Genomic DNA, 24161 nt, shown 5'->3' on the forward strand with positions numbered 1-24161 from the left:
GAAATGGTCACCCCTAGCTCCATACATTGCAATTTCTTGCATATTATCTGAATTTGTGCAAAAATAATATTCATATTCCCATTCTTATTCTCAGGTAAGTATTATGTTGTTGATAATGCGTACCCCAGCATTGCTGGCTACATGGCACCGTACCGTAATATACGATACCATTTGCTTGATTTTCGAAGGGGAGGACATCCTACAACCAAGGAAGAGTACTTTTTCAATAATGCCCATGCCTCGTTGAAAAGTGTCTTCGAGCAGAGGTTCGGTGTGTTGAAGGATCGATTCCCTATCCTATAGTGTATGCCATGCTATCCATTAAGAAACACAATAGTTGATAGTTGTGATTTGCATGACAATACACAACTTCATTAGGGACAACTAGGGCATAGACACCCTGTTTAATGAGTTTGATAATGATGAAGATATCAAAATTCAACCTTCGTTTGATACAAATGGAGAAGATTTCGATGAGGTTGTTGTTGGTGGTGTGAATCAACAATAAGAAATGTTGCTGCTTAGGCAACAACTTACAGATGCAATATATGCTAACCATACTCAACCACCATTGAGGAGGCATAGGTCAATATAACTCATTGTGGTGGTCATGGTCTTTGTTTTTCTCTGTATTTGATAAACATTATGCATCGAATGCGGATGTATTTGACTTTATTATATGTAAGAACTTTGTGTTTTGGATACTTTATGTTAATTTAGTTGCTGATAGCATATATTCTCTCATTACAAGTCATTAATGGTTGGTAGGAAATACTATGTAGTGTTCATTGATCGTCACCCAGGTAAATGCGATACCTGGGCCGAATGCAACTTGTTGGTCCACCGGTATAGTGGTGTAGTGTTTTGCTCATATAAAACATACGAAGAAGTAGGTCGTCAATTCCATTATTTCATGGCTTTACATGATTCTTCAACTATCGGGCTGTCTGAAATGACTGATGCATCCAGATTAACCTATGTGTAATGGGCATCCACGTGTGTTCTGGTAGTTGGAGTAATTACATTGGGCATGTTGTACATGTCCAAGTGAGATGCAATTTTATAAATATCCACACTTTTATGTTACTTTAGGGCACATTAAATGAACATGGACATGAAAGTAGTTTGTGAATATTTCTATTTAATTACACTTTCTAAAAGTATTTTGTGAAAATTGTGACATAAAAAATACTTCATTGAAGTATTTTGTGAAAACTATGCCTTAAAAGCACTTTCTGGAAGCATTTTGTAAAAATTACGCCTTGAAAGTGCTTTCTGAATGTATTTTGTGAAAACTGCACCTTGAAAGTGTTTTCTGAAAGTATTTTGTGAAAACTATGTCTTGAAAGTGGTTTTTGGAAGTATTTTGTGAAACTATGCCTTAAAAGCACTTTCTGGAAGTATTTAGTGAAAATTGCACCTTGAAAGTGTTTTTTGGAAGTATTTAATGAAAACTACGCCTTGAAAGTACTTTTTGGAAATACTATTCAATATTTGTTAAATTATTATTATTGTTATTATTATTATTATTATTATTATTATTATTATTATTATTATTATTATTAATTGGATCCACATAGTGCTCTACGTGTGGGCCCACGTGGGTTCTCAGGTGTCATGATGTGGCGATTTTTCATTGAAATGTATACTATAATATGTGAAAATCATTGTTCATGAGTAAAGTGAAGGTTAAAATTGTCATTTGTGTCAATATAAGCATTTGTGTGGAAAGTAGCTGACCAAACATCCCACTCCAAAAAGTGCTTAAAAAACATAATAAGTGATTTGGCAAGTGGGTCACCAAATAACTTTAAGTGGTTGTTAAAATAAGCACTTCTAAAAAGTATTTGTGTTTTTTTTTAACAACCACTTAATCACCAAATATAGCCTACGGAATGTGAATCAAGCAAATGAACACAAGTTTTTCGAAAAATCATTATTGTCTCTTTTAGTTCAATCTATTACTATTTTATAGAAGGTTTCTTAAAAAATTCTTCAACATTGTTGGTTGCAAATTCTCGCCTAAGGTTTTATTGTATCTTGTAAACAAATTTGCTTGTAACTTAACAACAAACTCAATAAAACTAAGTGGGGGCAAATAATGTTCTAAAGACAGTGTCTTCGTATACGTCTTAGAGCTTATCCTCCAAGTTTCTGTGACCCCTTTTTCCCAACAATGCAAATGGGTACCAACCCACCAAGGCTGACTGACTTTATGACTTTTCTTGGCTCTTGGAAACGCCAAAACTGCTACCCGAAAGCCCTCCAAAACGGGCACTAGGTCTAGGGCTCGGATCTTGCATTTAGGGGTGCTCACGGTTCAGGTTTCGGTTAGGGCTTTTTTGGTTAGGACCGAACCAACGGCTTTTTGTTTTTGGAAAACAGGTAACCGAAACCAGTCAGTTAACCGGTTGATCGATTCAATTAACCTCGGTTCGATTAGTTAGTTTTTTGATTTTTCAATTTTTATAATATATATTATTAAAATATATAATAAAAAATTATAAATATAATATTATATTTTAATTAATAAATAATATATCATATATTATAAATATAAATATATATGTAATGCATATTTATTAATTTATAATATATAAAAAATATATATAATATACATAAGTATATAAAATATATAAAATATATGTATACCGATCGATTCAGTTAACTGCCGATTTTTTATATTAGTTAATCAAAACCAAACCAATTGATTCAATTAACCAATTTTTCGATTCAATTTCGGTCGATTTTTTCAGTCGGTTCGATTTTTCGATTTTTTTTTTCTCACTCCTATTCGCACTTGACCAACTTCTTTTTGTGATCGTGGATGGACCAGCCCTAAAATTGAAAGCCCATTCATAAGGCGGGCACAGCTCTAAATTGCATCACATTCTCACGTGCGAAGGAACAGTCATGAGTCAGCCGTCGGTTTTCTCTCTCTCATAAAATCCTCTCCAGAGATAAGCAAACGTTATTTGCGAAGCCTTCTCTGATTTGCTCCCATTTCCTTCCATCTTCCATCCTGCAATTCTTATTTGTTGGCCGCTAGAAAGAGACAAGGTTAGAGAGAGAGAGAGGGATGCAAGGAAGCGAGGAGCTTAGCATCGATGAACTTGCTTCAAACCTTTCTACTTACAAGGAACAGCTTCAACAGGTACTCTTTTTCCTTTTCTTTTAATTTTCTTTCTAATTAGTACTCTTACGCACTGTGTTTCCATGTGTTAGATTCGATTTTGTGTTTTGTGTTTCTGATTTCCTCCTCCTGTGCTTCGCTTTTATAATCCGAATTAGGGTTTATGCTTTTTAAGAATTCTCGCAATCTGCGCTTTTAGTTCTTCGTAGGCCCTGGGTTCTCTTGCTCTTTGTTCTTGTTCTTGGTTTGCAGTCATGAACTATCTTCTACCTTTTTCTCTTGGAAGCTTTTTAACGTGTTTTGACTGAGTTATCTGAAAAATTAGGGTTTTGATGGCAATATATGAAATTAGGGTTTCTGAGACCTTGTTCAAAGTGAATTTTCATCTATTCATTTTTGTGATCTTCAAGGGAGTCTTGTCGTTCGTCTAGGAAAAACTTAGAAAGCATCTATCTCGACGTCTTGTTCTCACTTTCATGAAGTTAGGGTTTTGAACACCAAAATTCGTAGGTCCCCCTGGGAGAGTTTTTAGTCTCATAGGTTTTTTTTCCCCCAATTTATTAATTGACTACTTTTCCTTTCTATAATGCAACGTAATGTCTTTTTTGTGTGCCACGTATTCATGGGCCATACAAGATAGCAAATAGGTTTTTTGGAATACACTTGCAAAAGATCTACTGCGGTGGGCATTTCTACATGCTATGATCTAATGATGAAATCCATTTTTACAATTTACTTTGTCAATTAAGAATATATGCACTTTGTCTACATTGTATTCATGTATTTTTGTACTTCTAATGTGGTATTATTCCACATTAGCTTTTGTACTTTTGTAAATTAAATCACTTCAATATGCTTTATTTTATTGCAGTTTAAAATCCTTGACTGCATTCTTCACTTGTATAATAATCCCTCCTGCGCCCTTGAATCAGGTTAGAAAACTGTTGGCTGATGACCCTGGGAATTCTGAATATGCTGACATGGAAAAGGAGCTTGAGGAGGTTAGCTACTTCAAATAAATTCTTTATATATTCCTTTTCTTTCTAGAATTTTCTTTTAACTTTCATTTATTTAGATTTGTTAAGTGTCTCTGGTGGAGCTCCTGCAATATATCATGTGCTAAAATGACTTTAAAAACTTTTTGTAAAGAAATCTAAAGCTTTTTTTTTTTTTGTTTTTCATAAAGTGTTTAAAATTTGTAGCTTATGTGATTACTTGGATTTCTGGTTTTAGAGTGCATCTTGTTTCTTTGTTTTTTTCAAGGCATCATTATGTTTTTCAAGCAGGGCAGCATGATTTGGCTGTGTAATGGCTGAGGAATTCACGTCGAGGTTTTTGTTTTTTATTTTTGTCTTGAAAAGGTGAGGATCATGTCCATATTATAGCATAGCTCATACATTCCAAAAACGGGAGCTATATCAAGAAAAAACAAATCACAGCTCTGTCGAGATGCCCATCACTTGTATCTTGGTTCCTGTGCAGGTGTTATGTTTCGTGATGGCCTACCTGCTTGCCCCCTCCTGATTTCAGATGTTCACGATGAGATTAAGTTTGAAATTCAAATCAATGTTTAGGTTTTTAATGAGTGAGTGGATTAGTCTTTTCTTTTTCTTTTGGCTTACTTGTGTGAGGTTGTGGGGATACAGGTGATTGCACTGACAGAGGAACTCTTTGCAACTGCAAAGCAAAATGAGTCTTCTGGATTGGATACTGGGACAGATGGTGGTGCATCTCCACATCAGAACCAGTCTGAGGAGGAGCCTTCTCATTATGACATGGTAATTATTTTGAGTTCTTCCTTTTTCTATTAATAAATGTGCTATGATCACTCCCATGGTTATGTTCTTTTGCTAGGTCTTTTTTTTTTTTGACAAAGTTCATTTCTAGGAACTCGAGATTGTATTAATGTTCTGTATAGTTCTATTGCAATCTAGGTAGGAGAAACTGAGAAAGATTCTACTATTTCATCCATGCTTACACATCTATAACTTTTGTTATTTCTACATGTTTTCTATTTACTTGTTTATTTGTTTATTTGTTTTAATTTTCCGTTCTTTCCCATAGTGCTTACGATCTCCTTTTTTGTAGGCATTGAGCAACAGCTCGGAATCATATGATAAGCTTCCTGTTGGCACAAAAGTTCAAGCTGTTTGGAGTGAAGATGGGGAATGGTATGTATACAACGAAGGGTCTAACTTGATGACTTCTCTTTTCTTTTTATTTTTCATTTGTTTTACCATTTTTTCTTTTATGTGTTTGATTAGTTAAATCTCCAGGTATGATGCAACAATTGAGGCACTTACTCCAAATGGATATTATGTCTGCTATGATGGATGGGGGAATAAAGAAGAGGTGTGATTTCTGTTACTATTGAATAGTAGATACTAGATACATCCTAGTTCTCCTGAAATTGATATTTTATCATTGGATATTTTCTTTGTGATGCCACCATCATTATGGAATTTTGAAGTATAATGTGTCAACAATGAATTCTCCCTCTAATTAAAGTCATGTTCCATATCAAGATTTTCATTAATGATGCCATTAAAATTATGAAGCTTAGTTGATGAAACCGTTATGATAGAATTCTAGGGAGGTAACATGGTGACTTTGGGAAGCAAAGTAGCCCCTATTAGCCATAGTTTTCAAGGTGCGAAGGCGAGGCTAGGCGACGGGGGGGGGGGGGGGCGCCTTGTTGCCTAGTCGCCTAGGCAATGGATTTGTTTTTATCCTAGGGTAGTTCCCTAGGTTCCATAAACATATTTCTTTAATAATTATCCATAAAACGAATAAGAAAATAATAAACACATAAAATAAGAGAATAATAAAAAGAAATTAGTATCATAAAATGAATATTTTAGTTTAATAATGTCTATTTTATAATTATAACCACAAAAATTTAAGAATATAGAAGTATTTTATAACACTGCTCAAACTGCTTGGCGATTAGGTGAGGCGAGAACCAACTTAATCTTGTTGGTTAAGTTGCTAGAAAAAATTAATCTTGTTGCCGGAAGAAAGGTCATGCCTGACATGAGAAAGAAACATCAGAAGAGTGCAATGTATGGCCTTCCAAGGAGAAACAAGGGTAGCTCTGTGCTTGCTGATAAGAAAAGGGTAGCGTTGCACATAATATCAACATCCCAGCCATTCTCTGCAAGTCCATGCATGCTTACCACCACTTTTTTCATTTTCCAATGGAAACCTCCATATCCATTTCCAAAACAAAGCCAATTTTTTCTTATTGATATTAGCAATTCCTAGACCCCCATCCACTTTCCAAAGTGCATTCTATTCCACTCCTTAATTTTTGCATTCAATGTGTGTAGTTTCCTGTAGAATCCCTTCCCTTGCCATTTTACTTGTGATTGTTCCTCCTTCCACCACTCCTTGACCTTTTGTAGGAAGTGGGAACCCTGAGACTGTTAACTGCATATTTTCAAACCTAAAAGGAATTGAACCCCCTACCCTACCTCCTTGAAATAAACAAATAGGCCAATGATTGGAATTCCAATGTTCTTCCCAATTAGGAGTTACAAGGAATCTATTGAGCTTAGAGCAAATGGGTCTCTTGGAAGTTGGACCCAGTATAGTTTGTCTGCCCTAAAGGTATTTATTTGAGATCAAAAGAATCAATAAGCATATTAAATATCTTCATGCTTGTTGTTATCCTTTGCCTTAGTCTCATCTACAAATCTGATAACATTAAAATCTCCACCTAGGCACCATGCTCCATCCCACAAGCACTTAATATCTGCCAACTCTTCCCATGCCAAGTTTCTTTCCCTGTATGAATTAGGGCCATACACATTAGTCAGTAGCCACATCTGCCACACAAATCCACCATTCAGGTTTTTTAATTACACTGGCACAGTGAAGTTGCCCTTTAATTCTTCCAACCATTCTATTGTTTCCTCCTGCCACAGAGTTATGATTCCACTAGAGGCACTCCAGGATGGTGGTAAAGTCCACTTGACTCCCACAACTCCTCAAATCTTATGCACCCCCTGTTTTGCAAAGAAATCAGCCATCCTCTTAGCTGACTGCCTTTCCCATTGGATTGAAATTGGCATATCTCTGACCAGCCACTTAAATCTTTTCATATATTCTTTGTATTTCCAAATTACAGTTTCAGGTTCCTTCAACCACCCTATTACCAGTTTAGAGTCTCCTTCAATTAACAGTCCATCATAATTTAAATCTCTAGCAATATGTACTCCTTGCAGAACATCTTGGAACTCTGCAAAAACCGAGTCCTCTACTCCAACTGGACCTGAGAACACAACAATATCATGACCTTCATAGTTTCTAAAAGCTCCCCCTATACCAGCCGGGCCTGGGTTCCCTAGGCTGCTGCCATCAAAGTTCAGTTTGATGAATCCTTCATCCGGTGGTTTCCAGCCCACAACAGGTTTTACCCCATGTCCAGAACTTCTAGCTACAACTTCCAAATTTCTCCGCATCATCAAAGGAGAAATCAGAAAATAACTTTTGGGACTTGGCCCACATTAAAGCTCTATGTAAGATGCAATCCAGAAGTGCTTCCTTATTTCTTTCTTTATTATTGAACACTCTTCCATTCCTTTCCTCCCACACTGTCCAAATCAATGCAGCCCTGATACATCTCCACAGAATTTTACCCCTTGTATTTGGCCAACTGAATGTTGGTTCAAAGAGACTTCTAATCTGAGCAGGCAAGCTCCACCTGCGACCGAGAAGTTCAAAAAGATTTTCCCAGAGACTAGCAACAAAAGGGTAGGATATCAGAAGATGGTAGCAGTTTTCTCCACTTGCTCTACACAAGGTACACCACCAGTTAGGGGACAGGCACATAAAAGGTCTTCTTTTTTGCAAAACATCCAAAGTGTTTATTTTCTCATGGAAAACCTCCCAGCACAAAGCCCCAACCTTGGGATGAATATGTTTAGACTAGGTTTCATCAGCAGGGCAAGGAAGAGAGTTTGGGTCTGAACACAAGAAAGCAAAGGAGGCACAAGAAAAAGGACCTTTGGGGTGTGGAATCCAAATCTGACCATCTGATTTAGAGAAATCTAGGGCAACAGAATCAAGAATTTGCAACGAGGTTGCCCTTTCTGATTCAAGGACCCTTAAATTTCTTCTTAACCCTAAGTTCCAGTTTAGCTCAATCAACTCAAATAGGTAAACAAAGTGAGCGACAGGTTCTTTGTTACACAAAGAAAGAGAAAACAAAGAGGGGAACAAATCTTTAAGGGTTGAATTACCAATCCAAAGGTCCTTCCAAAAAAGAACCTTATCTCCAGAGCAAACATCATACCTGATTTGCTTAGGAATTGAGGAAGCACTCCACAAATAGATTTCCGAGGAGAAGCCAAAGTAGCCCATTGATGATACCCTAGAATCCCAACCATTGCCTACAAAACCATGGATACTACCAATCACCTCTTGCCACAATCTTCCCCTCTTCTGGGTCCACCTCCAAAGCCATATACCTAGTAGAGAGGAACTTTTCTCGTTTAAGTTCCCTATGCCTAAACCCCCTTGGTCTTTACTTTTACACACTACATCCCATTTGATCAAATGATCCTTTCTACATTCCCTTGGCTCCCACAAAAAATCTCTCATCAACTTTTCTAGCTTCATCACTTCCCTTCGTGGCATTCTAAACACCGATAAATAATAGACTGGCAAATTTGCCAAGTGGATTTTATCGGTGTAATTCTACCTCCCATCGAAATATAATTTCTTTTCCAGGCAGCCAATCTCTTAGAACACCTTTTTTTTTTTGATAATTATCTCTTAGAACACCTTTCCACAACTGGTTTCCAGAACATGCTTTCTTTCGGATTGTCTCCTAGTGGCATCTCAAGGTATTTTAAGGGCCAAGACAAACAGTTATTGGGCAACCTAAAGACTCTACTACTTTCTCTAGCTCCTCCTTCAAATTTATTCCTGCCACACAACTCATCTCGAAGTTTATTTTCAACTTAGAAATATGTTCAAACAACTTGATCACCTCCTTCAACTGTCTTGAAGATTGAGGGGGGTTTGGGCATTCGAAATGTTAAGTTGAAGAACACAGTCTTATTGAGTAAATGGCTCTGGAGATTTCCTAAAGAAAATGAGAGGTTGTGGCTAGAGTTATTTCAAGTATCCATGGGCTGTCAAATAATGGTTGGGATGTGGGCTGCTTACATAGAGCTACTCTGGCTGCTCCTTGGAAGGCTATCCATGACAACTTCCTGTGTTCCTCAATCACATAAGGTATGATTTGGCTTTGGGTCAGAAAATTAGATTTTGGGAGGATATGTGGGTAGGGTAAGCCCCCCTTTCGGAGGTTTTTCCTTCTCTCTTTGAGCTTTCTAGTTTCAAAGGTAAACCTATTTATGATTTTATCAGCTCTTCCTCAATCTTGACTTCACTAGAAATCTGAGAGAATCTGAAATTTCCAATGTCTCAGCTTTCCTTCTTCTGTTGAGTTCAGTATGTTTGGGGGAGGGTGGTTTAGATTCTAGAGTGTGGACCCTTAGTCAGTTGGGCTCTTTTTCCTATAAGTCCTTTTTGAAATCTCTTATCTCCATGTCCCTTAGTTCTACTTCTGCACCTCAGAATTTCCCAATTAAAGAATTTTGGACTAGGCCCATTCCCCCAAAGATTGTTGTTTTTTGTTGGGAAGTTTATTATGGTAAGATTAATACCTTTGGAAACCTACAAAAGAGGAGACCAAATTGGTGCTTATCCCCTAATTGGTGTGTTCTTTGTAAATCTTAGAATGAGGATTGTCACCACTTACTGATCTCTTGCTCCTTTGCTACAACTTTATGGACTTGGAATCTTATGTTGTTTGAGTGTAGGTGGAACCTGCCATCTTATACTAGCTTGTTATTTAGTCCGTCTATTTTTGAATGACACACAGAGAGGGAGAATTATGTGGAAGTGCATAAGAGTAGCTTTGTTGTGGACAGTTTGGGAAGAAAGGAACACCATAATATTTTGTGAAAAAGATAGGAGCTTCTCGGAAGTTAAAGAATGTATTCTGACAAGGGCAATTCAGTGGCTGAAAACTCTAAAGCTCTTTGATGCATACTCTTTTGATGACCTATGGAGAAGCTGGTTAGCAGTGGCTAATACTTTTATCAGCAAGGACAAGCATGGGGTTAAATGGGTGCTACCAGGGGAGGAGTTTATCAAGCTGAACTTTGATGGGAGTAGCCAAGGAAATCCAGTACTCAGGTCCTGCGTGTGTGGGAGACTTGTTAGGGGCCAAATTACTTGTTCTTGTACAAGGAATCCAGCTTGCAAATCAGCTAGGCATAGAGCATCTAATCATTGAAGGAGATTCCCAGGTGATAGTGGGTTGGCTGAAGGTTCCATACACTGTGTTTTGGGGTTTTAGAAATCTTCTCAAAAAGGTTAAATGGTTAACAAGGAATATGACAATCAGAGTTCAGTGGGTAGGCAGATCAGCAAACTCTATGGTTGATTCACTTGCAAAACAAGGGAAAAAAAAACTCATTTCCACCACCCTTTCTCCTCATTTCTCTGTTAACTCGTTAATCAAAAGATAATGCTGTTACAAGCATTCCTGAGGGAGGCGTGAGGTGCAGCCTCACTCTTAATAGAGGCTAATACTTGCCATTGATGAAAAATACAGAAAATATCAATTACAAAACAACCCAAAATAGGTTATCCCTGTTAACCCCTTGTTTAGCAAGAGTGTCAGCCTCAAAAATATAGAAAATGACTCTTTTTCTTTCGTTACAAGAGTACAAGACAATTTACAATTCATCCCCAGTTCTAGACAACCCAAACTATTGTCTGCTTTGCCACTCTTGCTTTTGCTTTGTTAGTACTTCTGCAAGTTCATTTGCTGTTCAGAGTTCTTCGAAACAACAAAGTTTATCTGATTGAAAACCTGTATTTCCTTAGAATCACACTTTGTGAAATCAACCATGAGATAACCACTTTGCAGTCTCTGTCCACAACTAGGTTTCTTTATTTCCCTCTAGTTTTCAAGCTTGCTTGCATCCCACCCATTAGACATTATCTATAGATGCTTTCGATAAAAGTATGCCACTGTTTGTCAGTATCTAAGGGATATCTCCACAACCTTTTCCCCATCAGCGACGGATTCCTAAGTTTTATTCTTCCCAAACCAAGCCCACCTTCCTTTTTGCTTTTGCACATTGTATCCCGTTTGATTAAATGCTCTCTTTTACTACCTGGTTTCCACAAAAAATCCCTCATTATCCCTCTTTTGGGACCATAAGCCCGTAGTTGTCAAGGCATCACAAAGATGACTAAATGACTTATATCAGCAAGGTGTTTGTCTAACATTGTTGTCAAGGCAATGTCTAGGTGGATGCCCTTATTTGTTAGTGTTTTTGATAAAGTCGGTGGACATTGTGTTGAACCCTTGAAGAGTTGAAAACCTAAACAAGGAAGAACTTGAAAGAAAGAAGGATATAAGAGTTTTTTTTTTCCTTCTTTTCTACAATTACTCTCTACTCTCTCTCACATTAAGTAGGACTAGGGCTCCACCCCTTTCTTTTTTCCCTTTTATTTTTTACTGTCTCCCTCCTGGAATCTTTTAGTATAAAATTATATTCTTCTTTATTTGCTAATAATGTTTTGACATGCGATCACTCTATGCATATTATATTATAGTTTATATGCTTGAAATGTTGAAATTAATAGATAGGCATGCTTGTTACACGTAAGAAGAAGAAGAAGAAGAATCTCAAAAAATTAATAATATAAAAGTATTTTATAACATAGTATACCAAAACTGCTTGGCGACTGGGCGAGGTGAGCCTCCAAGGGTGCCTTGTCGCCTAGGCGTCGCCTTGACAACTATGCATGGAAGTTGAGTTACTTCAAGTGGCTAGATCTTTGGTGTCTAGGTTGAAAATAAAGAAAAAACTCCGATAAGGTTCTTGGGGTGTATCTGGCCTTGTGCTGGTTGTTGTACATGGGCCATCATTCTGTACTGGCAGGTAGAATTCCTTACTGATAAATGAAATCTGATTTCTGTTGTTTATAAAAAAAATCTTTGATGAGAACCTAGTGAGGTTCTCAGAGATAACCAGACTCACATTTTCAGTGACATTGCAATGGAGAAATACAAGAATTTTTGAGGGGAAAGGAGTAAGGAGTCTATTATTGAAAGCGCCACAGTGAAAGTAGCACATTAGGTGAAGACATTGGATTTGTTCTCAGATTTCACATTGCTTTTTTACTAATTGGGGTGCAATCAGAACCTCTTCATCTAAGAAACCAAAGGTATAGAAGGACAGGAGACTACCACTTGAGGTGACTCAAATTTGATGGTAGTAGCATGGAAAACCCTAGTCCATCTGGAATAGGGGAAGTATAGGAATGAGAATGGGATTTTAATTGCAATGTATTGAGCTCAATAGGGGAAGGAGATTCTATCTGGGTGGAGCTCAAGGCAGCAGTGTTTAGGGTGTAAAAAGGCTAAAGAAATGGCAATTGATAAATTGATTATTGAAGGTGACTCAAAAGTGATTATTAGCTGGTTGATGAAGATCAGTGATGCTAACTGGAGATATAAAAATGAGATAAGAAACTCAAATTGGTTCTCAAGAAATATGCAGTTAGAAATGCAGTGGATACAAAGATCAGCCAATGGTTTGGCTGACGGGTTAACAAAACAAGGGGTTACTAGACAACAACTGTTTTGGGCTCAAATGTAATATGTATGGGAGTTAAACAACAGGGGCTATGACAATTTCTAATTGGATTTTAGTCTCACAACCTCTTGTTATACCTTTTATTCTAATTAATGAAATTCCTATTTTCTGTTGCTGATAAAAAAGTGTTTCACTTGCCTCCTTGCAAAGTCCTATATCATATGAGGTCTATTTTTTGGTATCACTAACAAATATCATATGACGTCTGATATATGAAAACTTGTGAGTGTCTGTCTAAATATTTTCCAACAGAAAATATTCAAAAAATTATCTCTAGCAATGACTGCTAAATATGGAACTCTTAAGCACAGTTTGATCTTCTCAAATTTTGGTAAGACTGCCATCTGATAACATGTTGTGTTGCCTTGGGCTTTTTATATGAGAAAGCTCTCTGATTGTGCCCATTATTATAGTCACTGTAACTTGTATAATCTATGGAACCATTTTTTTGGGTGAATTTCATTATTTTGTAGTCTTAGTGCTTCTCATTTTTTTTTCTTTGCTTATTTTTATTTTACTTCTATCAGAGGCATGATATAATACAATTTTGATGATTGCTCTCCAGGTTGATCCTAGCAATGTAAGGCCAATCCAAGGAGTAAATGCTTTGCTAGAAGCTGAGAGAGAAGCTGAAGCTACAAAACAGGCCATCAAACGAAAAATTGCACAATCTGCTGTTGCTGATTTTCAATCACGAAGTTTACCAGCAAAGCTTCGTATAGATCCTAGTGACCCAGAAGATGTGGTGAGTAGGATTAATATGCTTCATCTTCTAGGTTAGATAAGTGTCATCCTTGCAAAACTATTCGAATTGGTTGTGATTATTACCTCCTTAAACAGAAGGATGGTTTGCCTTATTAGGTGTCAGATTTGAGCCATTTATTCGACTAGGATTTATACCAGCTAAGCTTTGTATAGATCCTAATGACCCAGATGATGTAGTGAGTAGGATTAATATATTTCATCTTCTAGGTTGGATAAATATCATCCTTGCACTATTCGAATTGGTTGTGATTATTACCTCCTTAAACAGAAGGATGGTTTGCCTTATTAGGTGTCAGAGTTAAGCCATTTATTTAACTAAGAATTTTCTTCATTTTTTATATTTTTTATTTTTTTTTGGCTTCAACTAAGAATTTTCTTCATGGAGGATGGTTTTTAAATTAATAATTGTTCCTTGGTTGGTTCTTTTGTTGTGCATGCAACATAGGCATGATCAAGGACTTGATAACCCATCCTCCTCAGGAGGGAGAAATTACTTCCTTGATTATCTCCTCTTCCTGCTTGGAAGATACATCTATTTGATCGCCCACTTGTATTTCTCTCTCTTAATGGCTTGTTATTAGACCTGTTCATTTTCAAATATCCATGGAGATGGAAACTGATTGACTTTTGTGTTTTCAGAAAGCTGCTAAACGAAAGAAGATACATGCCTTTAAGTCGAAAGTCCGACTTGAGCAACTTGAGGTCACACAAAATAAGAGACAGAATGCATGGCAGCAATTCCAGACAACCAAAGGCCGTGCTAAGAAGGTATTTTTAAGCACATCAGTCATGAACGTATTGGCAAACCTCTAGCATTTAGTCAGATGATTTCATAGACAGAAATCATGTTATAAAAATCTGCAAGTGTTTGAATATTTAAGTCTTGAAAAATGTCATTTAGCTTCAAAAAGGAAAAAAAAAGATTTAAAAGCATGATGGGAGAATATTGTGTGTGACATCCTTACCAGCACCCACGTCTGGGATTTTAGGAAAGACAGTGGTATCATTCCTGCTTCCTATATCAGTGCCCTTGTTGACATTTATATCCGTGCATGATAGATGTGCGTGTGTGCATGTGAGAATCTCTGATTCTATGCTAGAGGATTTCGTGGTTCTTGCTATTCTTTCTCTTAAAATGTGTTGTGAGAATATTCAGAGTATTTCTCATGGCAAGTTTTCTTGATGCTTCATCATGATCTGCTTTTGATCTTTTGTGAGAACAATCTTTTCCCAATTAATATTGTTGTGCATCGCTAAGGTTCTAAAGTGGTAGGACTTTCTTCGTTTACTTGTCAAGAGGAAAATCTAATGTTAATAATTTTACAATTTTTAACTCCTTAGATTGGATTTTTCTCGGGGCGCAAACGTGAGAGTATCTTCAAGTCTCCAGATGATCCTAGGGGCAAGGTTGGTGTGACCGGCAGTGGCAAGGGATTGACAGAATTCCAGAAGAGGGAAAAGCATTTACACCTAAAGGGACAAGGCGTGGAATCAGAAGATTAAGTTTCCTCTTACCTATTTCTCTGCTCTGGTCCATGGCATTATTTCAGATTCCGCCAACTCTGCTCCTAGATAAAACTCTGAAGCAAACAGAATGGAGAGAGGAATCAGTAAGGGGGACGTAGAAAGTAAAAGAAAAAAAAAACCATGCACACAACGTACGTGTAATTTTAACAGACACTGTTTGGTCTTTTTAGCTACTGTTATTCATCTAATCAGATATAATCTCTGTTTGACATCTTGCATTTCAGTATTCCGCTGTAAATGCCTGAATTTGCTTCTTGACTAGTTATTTTTCACCGGTTTAACCAGCGCTTTACTTGTTCATCCATCCTTCAACCTCCGCGGAAAAAAAAGCCCAAATAGGTCACTTGTTCGATCCCCCATCTCTTTGGGACTGGGGAGAGTCCGGATCTGGATATATTTTCTACTACGATGTCGGTGCATTTGGACTCGAATGCTCTTCTTGAGTCCCTATTTCACGACAACCAAGCTTAAATGGCAACCGGGGATCATACTTCCTATCTCTATGCAGTATATGCTTGATTCGGGTTCTGGTAATAAAGGTTAATCAAGTTAACTGTAATTTATTTTATTTTTCATGAAAAATCAAAATAAAGCCCATGTCTCACTCTTCCTTTTGTTATAAATTGCATCTAAAATATTTATTATCTACTTGTAGTCCAAATTGAGAGCTGCTTGTGGATTATATTCGAACTTCAAACTATTAGAAATGCAAAGGGTATTATAGGGAAGGTATGGCAGTATGCTTTGCATACACATAAGATACATCAATTCGGATCTCCTACCCATGTGTATCCACGCCGCACTACAGCTGTACACAAGGTTCAAATGGGCGTATCGGGCGAATTGATCCTGTGTTTTTTTGGTTTTATTTATTTATTTATTTTTTTTTTCTGAAACCAGTTCAGGGGGCTGGTTTAGGGCTCCTCCACCCCCGAACTGGTCAGACCCCTGATACATCCACTATATGGCGAGGGGTCCTGGAACAATATGTATCGATCAAGGTTCAAAATTGTCACATATTGGTATTGGCCGATATGTATCGTTCTGATATGTTTTCAGCACGGTTCATGGTACCAAATTGAATGTGCCATATCTATTCGTTGTATTGATGCTGTATCGTTGAGTATCGGTGTGTTTCGGCACCGTATCGACTGATACAGTATGATTTTACTATGACAGAATCGCAAATAAAACTCCATTCGAAAGAGGGCTTCTAAACCCATCTCACAAGCCCTCTTTCCCAAACTCTTCAAAAAGCTTTTTAACATTTCTAAAGACTCAAACTTTATAAAAATTTGCCAAAATATCTATAAATTTGCAAGATTCAATAAGTTTTTCAAGGTTGTGAAAAAATGAGTGACAATAAATATGTTTTTTTCAAAATTCTTTTATATTTTCAGCCAATGTTAGAAAAGATAAGGGGAAAGAAAGTGGTTTGCCCCCTACCCTTTTGGCTGGGGGGGTTTTGCCCCTTAGACCCTCTCTCCCCCGGTCTCCCTTTTCAATGTAGCCCAATTTATTTTTTTGAGTTAGGGGGTCTTGTCGAAGCGGAGGCGAGAACAACTGTTATGCATTTTTATTGTTCTTGTTATAAAAGATTTTTATTAAAGATAAAGAAAATAAAATAAAATCCCCCTTCCTCCTTCCTCTTCTTAAGGAAGCTTTCACCTCCTTGTGTTTGAGAGGCTTACACCTCTTGCATTCTGAACTATGCTCTAGGTAGTGGAACACCTCTATGTTTTAAAACATTGATATTTATTTTTTTTAATTTTTAGAATAAAATATGCAAAGTAATTATTTCATCTATTATGTCCATAAATCCATTCAATTTTTTGTTATATATTTACTTTTCTTAATTTTAATTTAATTTTTAGAATAAAACATGCAAAATAATTACTTGATCTATAATGTCCATAATTAGATAGTATGTTTATGTTCCTGACTTCCTGTTTATTGATTATAATGTCTTTTTTTTCATAAAACACACTAAAACATGTTATTTTTATGCATAAATAGCTCATTTATGTCTTATATTTAGTCATATTAATGTTTATTTATGATTTATTAGAGTATTTATAGCATTTTCATGTGTTTCCATGCGTATCTTAATTTTTTGTCAGTATCCATGCGTATCCAAGGTGTATCCCGATACATCTCTTAAATTTAACTTTATGATACACATAGCGTTTCTAATACTTTGAACCTTGGTATCAGCTGATACGAGCCGATACGTGTCGATACTTTGAACCTTGGCTGTACATTGAAAACATCTTTCGTATTTCATAAGATACATCAATTCGGATTCGACACGATCGGATTTGATAGCACTCGATTTGAATTCGAATCCTATTGGTAAATCGGATTTGATCTGATCTGACTTGTTTTCTTTAAAAATTAATAAATTATTAAAATAAAATTAATATATACTAATTTAAATAAAGTAAAAACAAAAAGTATAAGCATTTTTTAATTATGTTTTTTATAAAAAATAAATAATATAACAAATTTATAAAAATATAATATAAAAAGATATTTATAAATAAATAAATAACATATACATATGTAGTATATATATCTATATATCTATATATATATATATATATATTTATAAATATATAATATATATCGGATTGGATCTTCTTGGATAAGATAGGGGGTGAATCGAATCCGATTCAATTTTTAATTGAATCTTATTATTTGATACAATCCAAAGATCCGAACAGGGGTAATCTGAATTTAACCAAATAGAATCGAATCGGATCATGATCTAATCTATTTGCACCCTTAATATAACCCATAGAATGATAGAATAAGGAAAGATAACACAAGTATAAAATCTTTTCTGTCCTTCTCCACGTTACATCTATCAAGCCAAGCAGCTAGCCATTCATCAAAAGAGGAGTATATTTGGCCTTGGTTTACACGATAGTTTAAAGGACTCCCACAAGCCTTCAACCAAATTTATACTAAGAATACTTTTTACTGTACCTTCATCGAAGTTTTCTCTTATGAGCCTTTTCATTCCATTTCCTTTCTCCCTGTATCAAGAGATCCTTAATCCAAATCAAATTGGGAGATTTGATCTTGGCCCCATTATCTTGAAACCCAGTAGCTTTTGGATCCATAGGTCCTCCCAAACTTTAACCCAAGGTCTAAAGTATCAACACATATCGGCTCGTATCGGGAGATCCCCAATACTGTCCAACAGGGGGTGTATCGGGGTTTTGACCGATTCAGGGGGTGGAAGAGCCTTAAACTGCCTCCTGAACCGGTTTTGAAAAAAAAAAGTACCAATATGGCCTGATACGCCCCTACCGATGTATCGGGTGTATCAATATTTTAAACCTTTCTTTAACCTTTGTTCCAGATTTTACTACCCAACAAGTTCCCTACTGAAGAATCTCCCTCCTAGTTAGAAGGCTTTGCTTAGAAATTTCCATTGAGTCCAATGAATCTTCCTATGATTCTCTATGCTCACCCACCAAAATTTTCTTTCGAATTTTCCATGGTTTTTACATACACTCTTGGGGATAAAAAATGTAAGACATAGTATAAGCAGGTATGGCAGCCACTACAGCTTTTAATAGCACTTCAAATACAATCCCTATCAATACAACAAAATCTCTCTTATGATCTTCAATTAATTCCTCCCCTTCCAAGTGTCAATTCTTTTTTTTTTTTTTTTAATTTGGCATAAAATCTTATTAATATTGCCTAGTTATTCATAATTCTATTTTCTCAAATTATATCTAATTGTGTCTAAAAATCACTTTTAATAAAACCTAAAAGGTTTAGGCCTTAGGTTACAAAAATAAGAGGGTGAAGATTAGAATCCCTTGTTAAATTCATATTAAGAAGAATATTAGGAAACAAATTCAACAATCTGGGGACACCAACACCATATCAAGAGATCTAACAATAAATCCTCAACCCATTTAGACCAACTAAATCTACCTCTAGGTTCAAATATCTTTCAGTTCACAGTCATTTACCAACCAAATAATTGAACTGACTGGACCCACCGACTCCATTCCTGTCCCCATTTCTCCCTACCCAATTTAACTCATCATCAATCACAGGCAGAAATTCATTAATATCTCCCTACCCAAATTAAACTGACAAATCCACTCATAAAAATTGAATAAAAAAAAAAAAACTTTTCTCTCATAGTCACTACTACCCAGAGGAAAAAAAACAGTTCCATAAATTATTAAAAGAACTTATTAATCACTAATTTAGAGTCGTATGTCTTGCTTTCCTTTCCACTTGACCTTACCAATAAATGGGCTTCTCTTGCTGCGTCTACCACATTGATTGCCATTTTTCTTTTATGCTTTTTCTTGTCATGTTGTTTGATTGATCACTTTCTCTAATTGGAGCTTTCCATTTCAATATCTACCATTTTTCTTTGTACATGTTGTCCTATATATATTCATATTCCAAGCATTCTCAACTAGTTGTGGGGGGATTTGACATGTTATACTTCTTTTTCTTTATTCTACTTTTCCCCAAAGAATAAATGCCAACTTGTCCCAATAATTCTCACTTTGCCTTCCCATCTTGATTTATATCATCCTACTCCACCATTCCAATATTGGTCCGGCTTCTCCAGTTGGACTTGAATAGTTTGAATGAGTGGCTAGTCATGCTTTTGTCTGTTTAGGGTCAATTGCCTGAAGATGTGATCATCACCTCTCTTTACCATATTTATAAGGAGCATTTTATATTGATATTCAATTCAACCTTTTTCTATATAGTTAATAAAAGGGGTTGTTTGGCAAGTCTTTTTTGACAGATCTTCTGAAAACTTTGACAGTTGTAATGAGTTTTTGCATTAAGATTTTGACAACCTAAAGACCATTTGGTTAAAGCGTGTCTTTCTATACGAAGAAGAGTTGAAAAACAAAAAAACCTCATTTGGAACTTCCCAAAAATCATTCAAAACAGAGTTCATACATTTTTTCAGCGTAACGTCTTTTGACAGTTAGATCTTTTCCCGACTAAATAAGAAAAGACAAAAATGCGAGCTACTGGACTTTTAAAAAGTTGACAGTTTGCACAAAAAGACATGCCAAACGGGGTCAACCAATATTTTTCCCTTGGTACTAAACATGAAAACAAGTTAATAACTTTCATATTTTAGTTTCTTACATTCTCTTCAACTTTCATATTTTAGTTTCTTACATTCTCTTCATATTTTAGGGGGTGTTTGTTTTTTGGATTTTGAGAGGGGAAAGATGATCAATGGAATTTTGGTTTCTATTGACCAAGAAAGTAAACCTATGTTCTTTTTTCAGATTTATGTGGGGACTAGGGGAAAATAAATTTTCCCCGGGTATCACTTACCCATCTCCCCAGGTGGGTAAATAACTTTCCCACTTGGGGGGAAAGTTGTCAATACTTAAATGGGACAAAATTGTCCTTTTATAAATTAGACTTTTATTGTTAAAATAGTCATTGTCTTATTTACTTGGAAAATAAAAGAACATGGATAAATGTACTTACCTAGGTAAGTATTTGCTGGGAACCATTTACCTAGATAAGTAATTTATGGAAAGGCGAAAAACCCCAAACTGACTATAGTCAATCATTTTATAGGTCTTTTAGAGAGAATTGAGGTGAAGATTTAGCTCTTTTGAAATGCTCCAAATAAGTTATTTAAAGAGGCTAAAGTAGATAACCCTTCAAATGACTGATGGAGAGTTGATTTAGGTGAGTTCACATTTCCGCCCCACAACGACCCACACCACTAGGGGTGGATCCGATCCGATCTGAGCCGAATAATACCAGGCTCGAGCTCGACTTGAGACTGTTCTACAAGGTTCGATCTCGAGCTCGAGCTCGGTTCGAGCCAGAACCTTGAGCTTGAGCTCTCAGCTTGAGTCAAAAGTTCATAAGCTCGAGTTCGGCTTGACTCGTTTCGTTTTATATTTTATAAAAATATTTTATTATAAAAATATATAAAAAATATTTTATAAAAATAAAAATTATATATAATTTTTTTATTTTATATTTAAAAAATTAAGAATTATAATATTTTTATTATATATATTATTTTCTACAATTTTATTATATATATATATATATTCGAGCCTGCTCTCGTTTAATAATCAAGCCACTAAATTGGACTCGAACTCGGCTGAAACCATGTTGAGCCGAGCTCGAGCAGTTCGTGAAAAGCTCGGCTCGTTGCCACCCCTACACACCACATCCCCTCCGTGTATTGGGAATATCTCCCAATGAAATATCAAAACCGATAATGTCATAATTGGGAGATGCTCCCGATACACGGAGGGGATGTGGTGTGGGGCGGAGGTGTGAACACGATTTGGGCTCTCTATATTTTCACCAAACATAGCTTTCTAGTTTTGTGTGATGCACACATCAAAAAAGTTATTGTGCTTCAGCCTTCCCAAATCGGCACCCAAATTTGGCTATCAGTCAAAACACTTTTAGTCTCTTTAGATATTTGAAGTGGCTCAAAGCAGTTGAACCAGCTAAGTTCGATATTCAGCTCAGCCCACAACAGCTTTTGACTTTTTGAGGTGGAACCTATACACTTATGCAGATTGTCTTTAAGCTAAGTTTGGTGAAAATTCTACGTAGCAGAATCAATCGTCAGTTTATCATTTTTTTCTAGGTCGTCTACTTCAACTGCTTCCTCAACCTCTTAAGATAGCTTACTTGGAGCACCTCAAATCAGCTAAATGGGATTCATTAAACTCAATCCTCTCAAACAGGCACTAGGGTTCATTTGGGAGGGCTTTAACTTTGGGCTTTCCAGCTTTTTCACCAAACATAGCTTATCAACTTCAATAATTTCTTCATAACTAGTAAGTATGTATGTTCTTTGCACATATCAATTCTATATGATGATAATGATAGTAATAATGTATAATTTTTTTTTATAAAATTCATGCATTTTTATCTTTTTTTTTTGTTTTTCACTATTAATTGGATGTAGATTGCAAAATCTGAATCTAGTTACGTAAGCACCTCATATTGGGCTATAGAGTTTCCCATATCATTGACAGGCCTACCCACTTGGCTTTTACAAAATTTCCCATATCATTGACAGACATACCCACTTGGCTGGACTCTTCTTTTTGTAATGTTTTATCTTTTTAGTGTATATTTTTTTGTTCATTTATCAAAAAAAAAAGTGTAAGATTTAAAGAAAGGGAACTGAATAGGGTAAAATTTGTAGTTCAAACTACATTTTGAACCTCACAGTTAAATAGTGGTTAAATTAAAAAATGAGTATTTTAGTAAAAAAATTCTACAATTTTATTCGTATTTTTTAATAGTAGTGTAAATATGGAGTTATAGATGTATTTAATTTTTTCTATATATATATATATATATTTATATGCATGTAAAAATAATATTGTTATGTATACTTATTTTTATTTAATATGATAAATATATGATATAATACATGTGCCAAATGCTTTTTTTTTGTAAAACTTATGTATTTTTTATTTTTTTGTTTTTTATATTTTATTATTTAATTATGACATTAAAAGTTGATAGATTTGACCCAACAATTGAATTATTGATCTTCGCTAAACAAGAAAATAATTTCATTTTTATCATCAATAAAAATATTTCTTTTTTATTACACTTGTTTTTTTTAAATTTGATTAATAAAAATATCACAATTGTGACTATTGTTTTTTTACATTTTATTAATTTTATTATATAACTATGACTTCAATGGTTGTCCTATTTGATTCGGATAGTTGAAGTGTGTAGTCATCAATTAGATAAAGAATAGTTTTGTTATTGAGTAAGTTTTAAAATATATGAGTTTATATTATTAAAAGTATTTGATAAATATCTAATTTGTAGCATTTATTAGTGAAAAAGTAACTTAAATGTGGGATTTAATAAGAGAGATGTAATGTATGTATATAATATAAAATAAAATGTAAATATACACAAAAAATTCCAACTTCATGTGGACTAAACATGGAAATTTTAAATTACAATAACAATTATTATTCTTATTCTTATTATTATTATATATTTCATCTACATTATATAAATATTTTTTACTTATTACACTAAATTTTTGTTTGATATAATTAATATATCACATTAGAGATGTATACAATTTTTTTTTATAATTTTTGTATTCGTTTGATTATTTGTACTTTTTTTTACTTTTTAAAGTTTTATTATTTAATTATGACATCACCAGTTAATCCATTTGACCCAAACCAATAACCCATCACCCAAAAAGGATAATAGTTTTTTTTTTTTTTCAAAACAGAAAGGAAAATTGTTTTATTTTTTATAAACGTATAACATTAGATATGTACCCAATATCTAGTTTTCTTTTTCATTTTTGTGATTTTTTTTTCTATTTTTAAAAATGTTATTATATGACTATAACATCATTTCATTTTTAGGTTGGTTTTATATTTGGCATTCCATTTTCATCATTAATAAAATTATTTCTTATATTTAATACTTATTTTTGTTTAGTACAATGAATATACAATGTTAGAGATATACTTAATTCTTTTTATTGTTCTATATTTTATATTTTATTTATTTTAAATTTTTAGTACTAAATTATGACACCGTTGATTAACCCATTTAACCCCAAATGTTTGAATTGTTTACCCACCATTGTAAAGGAAGGAAAATGGTTTTGTTTTCAAATAAAATTTCAAAATATTTATTTTTACAATAATAAAATTAATGTTGTAGATTTAATTAGTGGAATTTAATAATGAGAATAATATATCTTCAATATAGGATTTAATGAGAGAATACAACTTGAATATAAGATTAATGAGAGAGAATAGGAAAATCATTGTATTTCAAATTGGTTTTAAATTTTATATTCCATTTCCATCATTAATAAAAATATTTCTTATTTATCATACTTGTTATTATTTATCAAATATTTGATGTTAAAATTGTTCCAAAATTTTCTTTAATTTTTAATTTTTTTGCACTTTATCTATTTTTAAATTTTTATTATTTAATTGTGGCAACATGAATTGGCCCATTTTATCCAAAATGGTTTAAAA

The 24161-nt window shown here is 34.7% G+C and overlaps 1 protein-coding gene across 1 annotated transcript; it reads left to right on the top strand.

Moving 5' to 3' along the window:
• Positions 1-2796: 2796 nt before the first annotated feature.
• On the top strand, positions 2797-15328 carry LOC148852980 (nucleic acid binding/RNA binding protein). The gene is made up of 8 exons (XM_088944419.1): positions 2797-3154; positions 4066-4134; positions 4780-4911; positions 5222-5304; positions 5410-5485; positions 13391-13570; positions 14230-14358; positions 14932-15328. Exons 1-8 carry the CDS (start codon positions 3080-3082, stop codon positions 15091-15093), a joined length of 906 nt encoding a protein of 301 aa, XP_088800545.1. The 5' UTR covers positions 2797-3079; the 3' UTR covers positions 15094-15328.
• The last annotated feature ends 8833 nt before the right edge of the window (positions 15329-24161 follow it).

The sequence above is a fragment of the Nelumbo lutea genome, chromosome 5, assembly GCF_056320005.1.
Source record: "Nelumbo lutea isolate HS-2025 chromosome 5, American lotus-T2T, whole genome shotgun sequence".
In the NCBI taxonomy this organism is placed as follows: Eukaryota; Viridiplantae; Streptophyta; class Magnoliopsida; order Proteales; family Nelumbonaceae; genus Nelumbo; species Nelumbo lutea.

Bases quoted from the DNA above. Each gene is read 5' to 3' on its own strand.
- LOC148852980 (XM_088944419.1), top strand. From the start codon at position 3,080: ATGCAAGGAAGCGAGGAGCTTAGCATCGATGAACTTGCTTCAAACCTT. The intron at 3,155-4,065 runs GTACTCTTTTTC...CCCTTGAATCAG, and splicing joins ACAAGGAACAGCTTCAACAG to GTTAGAAAACTGTTGGCTGA. The intron at 4,135-4,779 runs GTTAGCTACTTC...GTGGGGATACAG, and splicing joins TGGAAAAGGAGCTTGAGGAG to GTGATTGCACTGACAGAGGA.